Raw genomic sequence first — 14,687 nt, forward strand, 5'->3', positions numbered from 1 at the left:
GCTTCAGCTTTGAATCCGAAAGACAAAATTAAAGCTACAAAAGTTAAATCTATATGGTACAGAAAACCTAAAGTAATTTTCTGTACTTGTTGACTTCCTCTGCATTAAGATCAACTGCAAATTTACTGGACCAAAGACTGCTTTCTGTGATCTATGTACATACATATATTGACATTTCGCATAGTGCAATAAATATTCATCAGATGGTAATAACATGTAGTCATTATAAGCTCAAACAGCAAAATTTGTGTGCTATTACGTGATGTTAAGATTGTGTACCCACATGCATATACATACTCTACTCCTCTCATGCTATTTGTATGCTGAAATATATTTGAGCATAAACATAAGTGAGTGGACCTCCACAACCTTTAATTTTTAAAAAGGAAGATAATCCAATTCACCTCTCAGAACAGGATGAGTTTTCCCACTACTTCAGTTGCCAACATGGAACTCTGGGAATCTGTATGTGTGTGTGTGAAGACAGGACAAGACAAAATGTTGACATGGATCGTCACTTCATTAAGCAGTAAGATCAGTCTCTTTATGGGAATCTAATAATTCATCAATAAGTATTTAGTCCTCCTACTAAGATGCAGTACACAGTCACTGAGAAAAGAATTTTGATAATTAAAAAAACCCAACAATTAAATACATTTATATAACACATTTCTTTCTTCCACCAAAATGACTGTCTGTTCGATGTCATATCTTAGCCAGCATTAAAGAATACCTTAGTGCTTTATACATGCCACTGTGTAGGTCCTATGCCACTACATCAGCACTATTACTGCAAAATATGTCAAGGCCTATTAAAATTCTTTTTGATGTATAGAATCATAGAATCATTAGGTTGGAAAAGACTTTTAAGATCATCAAGTCCAATCATTACTCTAGAACTGCCAAGTCTAACACTAAACTATGTCCCTAAGTGGCGCATCTGCACATCTTTTAAATACCACCAGGGATGGTGACTCAACCACTTCCCTGGGCAGCCTGTTCCAATGCTTGACAACCCTTTCAGGGAAGATATTTTTCCTAATACCCAATCTAAAGCTCCCCTGGTGCAAACTGAAACCATTTCCTCTTGTCCTATTGCTTGTTACTGGGGAGAAGAGACGACACCAACCTTGCTCCGTTCTCCATTCAGGTAGTTGTAATGAGCAATAACGTCTCCTCTCAGCCTCCTTTTCTCCATGCTAAACAACTCCAGTTCCTTCAGCCGTTCCTCATAAGACTTTTCTCTAGACACTTCACCAGCGTTGTTGCTCTTTTTGGACATGCTCCAGCACCTCAACGTCTTTCCTGTACTGTGGGGCCCAAAACTGAACGCGGTATTTGAGGTGCAGACTCACCAGTGCCAAGTATAGGGAATGATCACTGCCTTAGCCCTGACAGTCACAGTAGTACTAATACAAGCCAGGATACTAGTGGCCTTCCTGGGCACACTGCTGACTCATGTTCAGCCAGCTGTTAACAGTCTCTGCTCTTAAATCTCCACACTGTATATTGATACTGCTTAAGGGAATGTCCTTGTAGAACTGAATATTTGCAGATGGGATGATGAAAAAGAAATACTTAAAACTTTAAGTTCCATCTCTAGCAGAGTTTTCTCTTCCAACACCTCTTCTAAACAGTGTTTTATGTTGTTACTCTATAGCTATTGTTCAAAAAAACGGCTTACAGAAGATTTTAACTCACAGAGAAAAAACTTTCTTACAAAAAGATGGATAAAAAGTAGATGAAGGATCTCAATCCATTTTGACAGATACACCTTTTTCAGGGCTTTGTATACATGCTGTGACTGGACCAATCAGCTGTCAAACAAACCCTGGCTCACTAGAGTGAGCAAGAATTTACCAAGTCAGATGGAGAAGGAAATTTTGTTCAAGTTCTTCTTCATGTATGTAATCTCTTCTGCTTTTTTATTTGTAACTAATTGCTACAGGACACATGAATTACCCTAGTTCACATTAGCAACTGTGAGCACTGTGCTCCCCAGTTTGGAAAACGTCTCTTGTGGCAGGTCATGTGCTTCAGAGATGTATTAAATTTTCACAGTGTGTTTAAAGAAATCACATGGGTGAAATTTCACTGATGATAATTTTATGTGAATTTAACTACATATACTGATAGTCTATAAACATTTTACCTATGTTAACTCCTAAGTGCTGTTCTTATGCCTTTAAATGGTTATTTCTTGACTGAAAATCTGTTATTCCACCCAAATTTCCTCAGCAATAAGTTTCTGTAAGCTCTTCAGTTTCCTAGTAAAGGTCTTTGCCTTAATAAACTCTTGTTTTATACCTGATTTTTATACAGATCTGAACAATCAGACCCTAATCAAGTTCAGATTGAAGTCAATGGCTAGAGGTACTTTTTACTGATTCAGGAAGGATAGTGGGAGGAAGGAGAGGGAGGCACAGACTGAATCTTAAATAGAGAATCAACCTTTACATATAAAAATATGCAATATACTGATATATGCACATTCACAGTGCTTCAGTACTAGGCTAAGACTGGAAGATGTTTATCTCAGAAGTAGTTCTGGGTAATCAGACAGAAAATAAAATATGGCCTTAGGATGCTTTCTCTGGAGTCAGGGTAAAAATAAGACAGTCAAGGCACTTTGGGTTTAACTTTTACCTCTCCTGCTCCTTGTCCTCCCCTTTTTATTTTTAACAAACTTTACTGCATACTTTATAAGACTGTAAAATAAAATTGAAGAAAAAGTAAATATATAGTAGTAAAGACTCCAGCTTCCTCTGTTAGCTTTGGAGACTCCAGAGTGTAAGTTAATCTGCAAACATTCTTCACCCAAAATTTTAACTGTCATTCAAGTGAAAATGTGAATTGCATTAATTTCCAGTTGGTGCATTCTCTCTTACTTTTAAATGTTGAATGGTACCTACAATGAATTATGTAGCAATAAACTAGATGTAACACATTAGGAGACTTCTTTAATTTTATACTTATGTCCAGGAAACTTCCTGAGGGTTTCCAAAAGAACTTCAGTTTTGAGGTACAGTGTGTAAGCTTCTGACAGTAGTTTGTCCTGTTGTTTGGTTTCTATATGCTTTTCTTGCAAAGCAGATGTGCAATGTTCTTTACAAACGGATGGGTGATGATGAATGATACACACCTGCATATCTTTCCTACAAAACTACATCTTACAACAAGGGATAGGTTCCAAAGAAAATGTCAGTGCAAATTCAAAGCTAATACTCAGGTTGGAAGAAAATATTTTCTTCTTTTTTTTTTTTTTTTTTTTTTCAGGCTGTCCTTTGCAAAACAGCAAACAAAATTAAATTGTTTCAAATATATAATGAATTGACTGGCACTCTAATATTAATATAGTCAGTTAAAGCTAAAAGCAACAAAATAACAGATCTAGCCTGAAGAAATTGGATGCATAAATGACTTTAACAGGGAAATAGGCAAATATAAAAGGTGGTGTGGCCAGATCCAAAACCAACATAGTAATCTGATAGCGAAAAATGGCAAACATGGCAAAAGGGGTTTGGGCGTGGAACGGGCAAGGAGGAGTTTGTCACTGAACATGGGTTTGTTTTCTGGCATAGTGAAAAATGAGAATTAAGTACTTATGGCCACACCTATATGGGTGAGAATTAAGTCAGACTTGCCCCAACCTAATTCCCTGTTCCATCAGCACTGAAGACCATACAGTCATAGAATCATAGCTTGGGTTGGAAGGAACCTTCAAAGGTCATCTAGTCCAACCACCCTGCAATGATCAGGGACATCTTCAACTAGATCAGGTTGCTAAAAGAAGGTGGTGTTTGAGCTGAGAAGCTCTTCCTTATGTTTTTCTGGCTCCTGGGCCAGAGCTGCTTTGACTTCATACGGCTTAGATACAACAGACCACAGCTGGTCGATTATTGCATTCCCCAGGGAATATTAAGTGCTTAGATCTATATGCATTCACTTGTTTTGCCTGAAAAATGGTTCTTAACAGCTGCCACAGTGTGCCATAACATCACAGTGAGTGATGGTACTGCTGGGCCAGCAAATTACTGAAGAATGCAGCTTGTAATTTCTCTCTTTCTTGTATTTAAACACTGAAGGCTATTTTTATGAAACTCAGATTCATGTCTGTGGCCGCTCAGGCTTCTCTCTACCAAATGGATGCATAAAACCTCCATCTGAAATAGAACAATCACATCAACGTCTCTGTTGTGGAGCACTAGCCCTTCTTAGCTTTGTCAGCTTGCCAGATACTGCCTTACAAACACCTGCTTTTGGATCCATGGAGAGTGCCAACACATGGATGTGAATGAAAGAATCATGGGAAGAAAAAGCACAAAAGGCAAGTGTAGACGCAATTCTGTTGCTTGGTGATACAGGTAAGACGGAGTGAAGTGAGGAGTCTGTACATGCTTCCCGAATAAATCCAGCAATATCTCCACTGGTACATTCATGCAAAATTGATAAACCTTTTAAAATCAAAGACCTGAAGTCAAACTTGACCAGTACTGGGACAGACCTGAACATGAAAACATCCCCAGCAGTTTTAAAAGTAAAACCATTTGCAAGAATGGGGAAGGTGTTCACAGGCGAAAACTATGCTTAGACGTTGGGAAATGGCAAAACGTTGTATGTCAGCTGTCAAAGGATGGCAACCCACTATGAAGGACCAGTAGGCATTTCTTATATTAAAATCCTCTCTCAATACACGTAGTTTCTGCTCTTGGCCAGATAATGGTGACAGATATGTATAGCTGAGTTCAGCTAAATCCTCCTAATCTTATTCTAAACTCTACTTTTCCACTATTTTGTCTGGTACATTTAGTTTTCAGTCAAAAAATCGAATTCTTCCTAAGGGCTTTAAAAAAAATTAAAAAAGGGAGAAGGAGAAAGGTAGAAGAAAAAGAAAGCAATGACAGCCTTTGACACGTGGACTGGACAGAAGCGACATTTTCTCTTTAGAAAAGATTATGGAAAAAAAAATCAGCAAGCTTCTGGAATAAAAAATTCCCTTTAGAAGCAGACACTGGAGTATGGAGATAAGTTTAACATTTTATAGATGACCAGAACTGTTATTTTCCAAAATGAAATACTTCATTTTGCATTCCTATTTTGATACTGTTTTTCTTTTGTTTGAGATATATTTTGAGATTCAAGACTTCAGCAATGAAGCCAACTGTCACTGACCTTGGAATAACTGAGAATTGAACTTGGAGCCACACTGTTGATTTCCAAATTAATTATTTTAAAGTCTCAAAGAAAATTTGACCTTTTCAATGTGCTGCTGATGAATTTGTTGACTATAGCACTTAAGCAGATATACATTTAAATTCCAGTCAGTATTCCTGACAAGTTTTAGGTAAATCAGGTATATTCTTGACTAATGTTTTCTGCAGAAACCTGAAGGCAGAAGAACCTATTAGTTTTTGTGATTGTGGCTCACATGAGAAATAAAATTAATTGCTTTTAACAAATCGCGATTAAAAAAGTGTTTCCATAAGCTACCTTTGAAACAGGATGAAGACAATCTCTAAAAAGAGGCATTCTACAAAGTCAGCATGCTGCAAAATGATACAGATCTTCTCACACTGCTTAACCTTCAGACTTTCTCATCTTCCAATTTCCATTTGATTCTTCTGAATTTTATTGTACGCTCCTGTGCTAAACCAGCAAAAATGTAAATCCCGCTGTAAGATTAATTACAGAGAAGGTCTAAATCTAGCAAGGTCAGCAAGCTCCTAGGTGAGCTTTGCTTCTTCACCATTATTTTTATCATGACTTGGCTGTGTATCATGACATGCATTAGGATACATCCTTTGTTCCAGGAATTCCTCTGGAAATGTTCTACATTATCTCTTTAAATAGGTTCTGCAAGTGCCATACCAACATCTTTTATAGGTGAGCAATACAACTGGTAAGAAAACTTCGTGTGCAAAATGTGCTTTCCGGCAATCCTAAAGAAAACCTTGATTTGAGTAATTATTTTTCTAATGTGTCACAACAGTTTTTAATGACATTACTTTCATTTGGCTTTTAATATATAGTTAGAAGCCTCATGTAGAGCTCATAAAAGTGCATTTTCTGTGTCAGAGGCATTCTAAAAAAAGACATAAACTGAGCAAAAGCACTGTAATCAGAAGATCTTTGCTTATGAATGATACAAAGAAGACAGGATTAATGCAGATTTTGAGATGTGCAATGATACATAGCAGGAAACCGGGTTAGTAGACCTACTTAAGGGGAACTGAGCAAGACTGAGTATCTTACTGAGTGGTATGACTCAGCTAAACTCAAGCTAGCTAGAAAGCTAGCTGAATGAAATTTAGAGACATAAGGAATGGAGAAGCCAGGCGGGATTATATCTAACAATTCTAAGAGGTCATGGACAACAGCTTTTGCAGACCTCCTGTTTTCCTTTTGTTGGAGTTGTTGTTTCATTTTAGGCCTTTTCTCCTGAGTAGCTCCTCTGGGACATGTTCTAGTGCACCTGCAGCAGCCTTGAGATACCTGGATATAATTTTATTTTTCCATGAAATGTCTGCAAATTAACAGGATTGGTTTATGTCTCTTTTTTTTTTCTTTTTTTTTTCCTTTTTCCCCAAGAAAGTAGGAAAGATTTCCTGCATAGCTGGAGAATGTCAATTCAAAGGATACTCCCCACAAAGCACTCCAATGTAGGTATCATGCAGTCCTGCTTCTATGTCACAGGCATCTCTAAGCTCTGAAATTCCTCTGTCTCGTTAATCCCTGGACTCCCTTGCCTGAGGAACACCAAGGGATAGAAAAGTTTAAAAAGAACATGGCCCATTCATGGATTGGTGTGATCCAGTTCTTAGAAAGACAGATTAATTCAATTAAACCTCAAAGAATGAATGACTGAAAAAACCTTAAAGCAATAGAAACAAAAAAATAATAAAAACTATGCTTGCTCAGCTGGGCTGTTCCTAACTAACAATCTGAACTAAGGATTATTCAGTGAAAACCACAGTCCTTTTTAGAATTCCTTCCCTCTGTGACTTAAAATGCCAAACCTCTTCATCCAATGAAGTTAAAATATACAGGACATGTAGCTTCTTATCTGTCACACCCTGCAAATCACATTTTCCAGCACTGAAGTACTATTTGTTTTGGCTTTTAATTACCTGAATTATCAGCATGTCATATTTCTCCCCCCCTCCGTGCAATAATTACATGCTGAATCAGTGTGACATTCAATATTGACCTTTGTTTATGTGTCTCACAAACTGTTGAATGTTTACTTATAAACCATGAAAAGCAGAGTTTGTAAGAATATTGATTTAGTGTATTAGAAAAGCAGTGGCTTGGCATTCTGTGAGTAGAAGTAATTCAGGCAATTACTAGAGACTGTTTTTCACTACTGATCTTAGGTTTAACCTTATAATTTTATTACTGAACTTGTTTTACTTTGCCCATTTATCACCAGATTCTAATAAGAAGTCTGATATTAACATAATTTGATAATATTCAGGGGAGGAATGGTTTTAATTCGTTTAAAAAGAGGGAGACATATAGTCTATGCCATACAGTGAGAAAAGTATTGTAACAGCCTTTTTTATTTTGCAATAAATGATAATTAATATTCAAATGCATTAATGAAATAAGTTCTTAGTGGCTGGGTCACAAATCTTTGGTGTTTATTCCACTAACAAAATCACTAACTGCTCCTAATGATGCCCCCGAGCTAAGCTTCACTTTACTTCTGGTATAAAAACTACTTTTGTTGCCAGCAGCACAAATTTGCAAGTGTGAAAGGCGAAGTCAAACTAAGAACAATTCTTCTTGTCCTTATTCCAGTATATAATGGGAAGAAAGCGGTCAAATTTGGAAATAAACCCAACAAATCACAAACCAGTCAAACTTAGGGAAAAGCAAAACTGGCAGACAATAACTAAACCCCTAGATCTATGTAAATAAAAGTACTCTACATTCACGTGCTGTTCCTAGTGAACCAGATTCACTGCAAGAGGCAATGAAAATATAACTGTCTGCCTAGGATTAAATTAGAGCTCTGAACAGCAGTGGGGTAATGACAGCTGGCTAATGACTGTGCTTTTGGATAGGATTGTCCAGTCATAAGTCATTATTTGTTTTTTCTCTCAACTAAACTCCTCTGTTCCTAATGTGAGTTTACCCTGGTTAAAACATGAAATTGGAATAAGTCAGGCTTGGGAAATTATGCTCATGAAACATAAAAAAAAAAGTGTTTTGTTTTGTTTTTGTTTTTTTTTTGTTTTTCCCGCTCCTGTTTTCTATAACTTGCAATGAGAAGTATATGGAAAGAAAATGTTTCCAGGAAAAATCTTCCTTAGGTGGAATGCTATCCTCAGTTTCGGTCTTAATCCTTTTGTTTTGGGAATTAGTTCTATTTTCTACATTCTGTGTTTGGTCTGGAACTCTTACTTATATTCTTCCTTATTTAATGAAAAAGATTCTCCAGTACAAGCAGCTTTAAAATTGTCTTAATTCAGTTATGAATATATTTGCAAAAAGTATTTCAGGAATAATAAGCTCCTCAAAAGACATAAACCCTCCCTTTTTAAAATTTTCCTCTCCATTTTTTTTTTTTCTGCTACATTTTCCACCACTCAATGACGGTTCAGTTCAAAGAGAAAGAGAGTATTCTGACCACTGAGAATGCTTTGCTTAGAATCAGAAAGAATAACTTAGCATTATTTTCTTGTAAAGTATCCAGAACATGAAAATGAAAAATATGCACGTCTTTTCTATCATATTATTGGCAATCACAGCTGGCAGCAACTTCAGAAATATTTTCAGTAGTTTGTTCAGTTTAGCATTAAATACTAAATCACAGCTGGTCAGGAAGGTTTGGGTTTTTTTTTTTTTTGAGAAAAACATAATACATTTAAAAATACTGAATTTGAATATGCTAGAAGATAGCATACGGGAGAAGGATAGCACTTTTTTTTTTTTTTTGCCACCAAATGGTCACAAAGCAGAAAAGCCCATTCTACAGGGTTTTAGGATCTGACAAATTAGTAGAAAAACAGGCAGCACAAAATTTTCCCAATTATTTCTGAGGCTGTGGCTCAAGTCTAGAAACAGCTATTAGCTATAGCTTAAAAAAGTATACTAAAAACCCTGCTCCTGTACTAACCTTTAAATTAATGATCTTTGAGGAAAAAAACCCCAACTGAATAAATGTTTGGTGTGCCTAAATGACAGTTCTTATGTTATATATTGAATATTATATATTGAAGTTGCATCAGAGGAAGTTCAGAATGGACATTAGGAAAAGTTTTTCATTGAGGAGGTGGTTGGTCACTGGAACAGACTCCCCAGAGAACTGGTCACAGCACCAAGCCTGTCAGAGTTCAAGGAGCATCTGGACAATGTTCTTTAGTCATACGGTTTAGTAGATAGTCTTGCAAGAAGCAGGGAGTTGGACTGATGATCCTTATGGGTCTTTTCCAACCTGAGATAGTCTATGATTCTTATATACTGATGAATGAATAGGTTACATTTTTTCACTGTTAGAAATACTGTAATTCCTTTTTGCTCATATGCATACACATCTTTACAAAGCATATCTAGAATTTAATGAGCTGAGGTCTAGTCAAAGCAGTGGAAATAAATACACTGCACTGAGTGGAGATTTAACAAGCCCTTAGCCACACAGACCGACAAAGTTTTAATGCAGTGGTATGAGAAATAAAATGACTTTACAATCTCCGAAAATTAAAAAATGCAGTTGAACTTTGAGATCATGAAAACACCGTTCAACTAAGACTGCACAACTTCAGAGAGATTGAATGTAACTATGACTACTTACAATTGAAATATAATATCAGAAAAAATTACAAACCCAAGATGCCCTAACTACCCTCCCTCCCTATTTATCTAAATGGGACTTATCTAAATGATAATCTCACTGATATAAGTAAATTGCAAACTACTATTGCAAGTGGAAAATATTTGTGATATGTGTTGCCTATTTTGCATGTGCTTGAGAGCATGATTAATTGGAAAGAGAGGGAGGTATTGCTCTTTTGGAAGGAATTCGACTGCCTCGTTTTCAGTTAGTACCAACATTTCACCCTCTCTGAAATCTTTAGAAATTATGTGTCCCTGACATTAGATAGGGAACAAATACTTCTGAGTGTGTGGCCCACCAACTGCTTTACAGAAATGGGCCACAAAAGGCTGAGAAAATAAAGGCCCAAAGGAGATGTTATTACAACTTTCTCAATAATAAAACTCCTTCTCAGAGTTGAAAGCATAGACTCAACATTTTTCTGTGTGAGTGGCACTTGGCAGTGACAGTTCAGTGAGATAATGGGTCCGCAAATACAAAGCAAAGAATCATTTTAGCTTGTGATGTTGCAGCTAGGAGACCCCCCCACTGTTCCCAGCCAGTGCAGACAATGGACAAAAATTTCTGTAAAAGATCTGCAACAGCTCTTTTCATTTTCTCTTTTTTTTTTCCTTTATCTTGACTTTCCCAGATGTGGCACTCTTATCACAGAATCTTTCAATATTAGAGTACAATGAAAATGAAATCCATGCTGAATCCAGATGACTTCCAAACCAGCAACTAAAAATATTTACATGCCTCTTTTCTGCTTCTAAACTTACATATAAACTCTAACGAATGGCTGCAGGGATTTTTTAAGAATGTTTAAAAAAAAAGGGATGTCATTTTCTACATTTGTCACTTATGCTGGTCTGCCTATGACTACACTTTTTGTAGTAACACAACAAAAAGGCTCTCTACATGATTACAAGGCTAGTAGTTCTCATTACTGGATCATAGGCTCATTTACAGATCTTGTGACAAACCCTGTTCTTGAAAGGGCTTATGTGCCCAAACCACAGCAGGCAAGATAAAAACATTTCCTGGAGACACCTGCACATTCTGTACAGAACAAGGAAAGTGACATCTCAGCAGACAATTCAAACCTTAAACCCTTAATCTGTTTGGGATTCAGAAATTATACATCTGTTGCACAAATTACACAGCTTACTCCATACAGTCTGATTCAGTTGATGCAGCAAGACCTCATGCCTACTGACAATAGTGACATCAGAGCTCAGCACTTTCTCTTAAAACCTGTCCCACAGGGACATCATCTCTCTTCAGAGGAAATCTGGGGCTGCAGATCTATGAGTTCAGCAACTTGGAGGCTAAAGAGCTGTATCTTCCCCGTATCTATCAGACTATGTGGACTGGGACTTCATGGAAATGCCCTGCCACTGTTTGGAAAGGACTGCAAGCATTGACAGTGTCAGAAGAAAAGGGAAGACAACCTTATAGTCCAGGAAGCACTTGGGAGGAAGAGACCTTGGTTCTAGCTGAGTGACCAGGATCATGTATTTCATTCACTGACTTCCAAGTGCAAAATGACCCTCTCCTCCCATACAGTCACCTAGACATAAAAATCAGGCTCTCATTTGATGACTACCTCTCTGTCTTCATGGCTTCTGAATTTGTAATTGTGAAATATCACATAATACAGGATAAGAAAAGTTTAGAAGCCTCATCTTGTTGAGTGCTTGAATTTTCAGTCTACTGAAAATCTATCTCTACCTCTACCTCACCTTCTGGCTGTGATTTAAATGAAGCAAGTGAGGCAGTCCTCAGGAGGAAGATGAATGGCTTATGCTTGTAAATGCAAGTACTGCATGGGGCAAATGTCAAAATCATTCATGCACTTATTGTTCAAATGTCTTTGGGCATTTGATAGTGGATCTCACTACAGCATTTCAGAATACAGTTAAGGTCCAAATATACTGCAAGGAATGTGAAATAGCCAGTTCACAGAACAGGTATCTAGCTGGAAGAGCAATTCATAAAAATAAACCTGAATTTGAACCACTGTATAAGAGAAAGTAGTTCAGGCACATTTCTGGTACCCAGATGGGTTATTTCTCTGTGTGTTTTTTTCTTACATAGCTTTAATTACGTGAAGCCCTCAATTACAATTATCACAAATATTTGCATAGGTAAATAATCAAAACTAAAATAAATGTGAGTCAAACCATCCTTTGGGAAAGCTCAAGCTTCAGAGGTGTCACTGTTTGTCTATTTTCTCATCAAAAACACGACTAGACATTTCTAACAAAATCCATCACCCAGCTGCATGATGAATGAATGCTGGGAGAGCTGTACTGCGCTAATGAACAGCAGCATAAATTTGCTTGAAACATCTAAATTCTGATCATAATCATCATCTTTTATATATGTAGACAGTTTTGAATTACTAATGACAATCAGTATCACGCTATAACATTGATGTATATTGGTATTTCATTGTGTCTTAAGCACAGAGAAACGCTTTCCAGTCAGTATTGCCTTAATATCTCCAGAAGGAATTAAAAACAACTGTTGCCCCTATTTATAAACTTAGGATGGGTGTATCAGTAGACATAAAACCCAACCAATCAAACACCCACCGATCATAGTAAAAATGAAGTTGCACAGTCACATTTCAATTGTCTAGCAAGTCTGAGATAAATTCAAGCTCAACATCTCACCCCCCCGATTTCAGATTACCTTGGATACTCTGTTCGCAACCTCTCTTCCTACTGTCAGTCCCTGAACAAAGGTCCGTGCAGCAATGAATGCTCTAGTCACTTGAACCTTCAGCTTCCTGGGTACATCTCCAAATGGCTTCAGCTGGTCTGTGTACTTGCTTACACACTCCAAGTAGTCCTCAGTGAAATGGTACTGGGGGTTTATGAGCTGGAACATCCGCTCCAGCAGCCGAGCCCAGAAATCATTCAGCATTTCCTCCAAGTTCACATTGCCTCCTGTGTAATACCGCTTCAGCTCCGTGAAAAGGTCCTGGAACACCTCTGAGTTCTGCATGTACAGCATGCCATATGTCCGGACAAACATGTCATTTAAGGATCTTTCTGCATTCTCCAGAAGTTCTCGGAAAAATTCTGCAGGGGAAACAAGCAAGTGTTAATGGATATAGTAGTAAGGTACAAAGGGGTTTTTGATTGCATTCTTGTGGCCATTAGTAAAGTTTGTCTAAACATGTTGCTACCACAGTACTTTACTAGTGACATTCATCTACTTGGATAGGAAAAGGCTTAATTTAGATGTAAAGAAAAATTGATTATAACCTGAATTCCCCAAGCAGAAAGATACACAACCTGTAACAGTGAACATGAAAAAACCATATAGAGAACTTCAGTGAAGGTAGTTCCACTTCTTCTTCATGGACTTTTTGAACATGGCAATCTCTGTCCCTTTCAATATCCTCCATAGCCACTATACTACATCTTCTAAGCTAGAAGTGAAGTCATTAATATGATGATTTAACTGAAAATTTAAGGATTTCAGACTAGCTAGATAATTATAAGTTCGATTTTGCTACAGTTTTTACATTATAGAACAATATACAATATAGAATTGAAACAAATCTGAAAACTTCTTTGCAAATAATCTTGAAGAGAATTTGAAAGACACCTGAGTGGAAATGAACAGGATCCCTCTTAAAAGGATTATGTGTCTAGGCAATACTAAGAAATTGTTAGTATTTTCAATAATTTGCTACTCTGCTGTAGAACAGTACTAGCACCCTCCATTAATCATGTCACAGCCAGCCTTCTAATTCCAGTTTGTGCTAGTTGTTGGTTTTTGAACAGCAGACCTTAAAATTTTTTGAAAGGATATCAGACTTTACTGTTTCTGTGCCTTTTATCTCCTGAGGCCAAAACTATAACCTATTTCTGAATTTCAGCTTGTGGATTTTATTCACACTGGAAACCAAGCCCATGAGATACAGTGGAAATATGTTATCATCTCTTCTGCTAAAATCCTTGAACTGCCATATGGTGCTTAGGTTTTCCCAAGAAATCCACTGAGCATGTACAGGAGTTCTTTAAACACATCTGCCAAGAGTAGGCATAGCTTGTCCTGGCTTTTAGAAGACCCCATCTTCTGCTTGTCAACCTTCTTAAACCTCTTTTGGGAGAAAAGAGTTCATTGACTGTTGTGGCCTGTAAATTTGGCACTGCAGACAGCAAGGCAGAGATGGCAATACCTTTGGCAAAACATGTATATTTGCTGCAATTAAATGATTCACACTGATGCAGGAGTCATCTCCACAGCCAACTCTGGGATACCAGATTCTACATATGTGGTCATTGCCCATAGACGCATCTGTGTGTGCTAACTGCAGGGATGTGCTGACTTCTTACAATCTTGGCTAATGCTATAATGTGAATATTCTTTTAAAATAGGGCCCTGCTGCGGCTGCAGTGACTCATAAAAATGAAAAAAACACTGCAATGCTAAAGACATGATGGCAATTAAGACAGTGTAAGAAAAAATCTACACTAAATTTGAGGATTTGCAACTATGAACAGCTGAAAGCAGAATCCACTGAACACTATGGACCAGTCTACAAGGACTCAGTAAGAAAAAAGCCTCATCTTTTTGGCAGAAATTGTGCAGAGCTTCAGTCTTTGATCTCCCAGATAACTGCAAAGGACTTATCATGAAAATGTATACACAGAACATTAAGAATGTACTCACTACATCAAAGCATTTATTAAAGGCAAAATATATTCTAATAGATGTATCAACGTCTAAACTGTCATTAAAACCATAGTTCTTCACAGGCAACAAATTCCAGCTGGAAAAGAATATGCTTTTGCCAAATATTTTATATAAGGAGAAGCAAAAAAAACCCCCAAAATACCAACTCCCC

General features: G+C 37.2%; 1 protein-coding gene across 1 annotated transcript in view; it reads right to left on the reverse strand.

Moving 5' to 3' along the window:
- Positions 1 to 14,687, reverse strand: part of GPC6 (glypican 6) — a 763,338-nt gene that overhangs the window by 335,584 nt on the left and 413,067 nt on the right. Inside the window, exon 3 of the mRNA XM_065675796.1 lies at positions 12,518 to 12,909. Coding sequence (XP_065531868.1) covers positions 12,518 to 12,909 — 392 coding nt within the window. The remainder of the gene's footprint in view (positions 1 to 12,517; positions 12,910 to 14,687) is intronic.

The sequence above is a fragment of the Lathamus discolor genome, chromosome 4 (assembly GCF_037157495.1).
Source record: "Lathamus discolor isolate bLatDis1 chromosome 4, bLatDis1.hap1, whole genome shotgun sequence".
In the NCBI taxonomy this organism is placed as follows: Eukaryota; Metazoa; Chordata; class Aves; order Psittaciformes; family Psittacidae; genus Lathamus; species Lathamus discolor.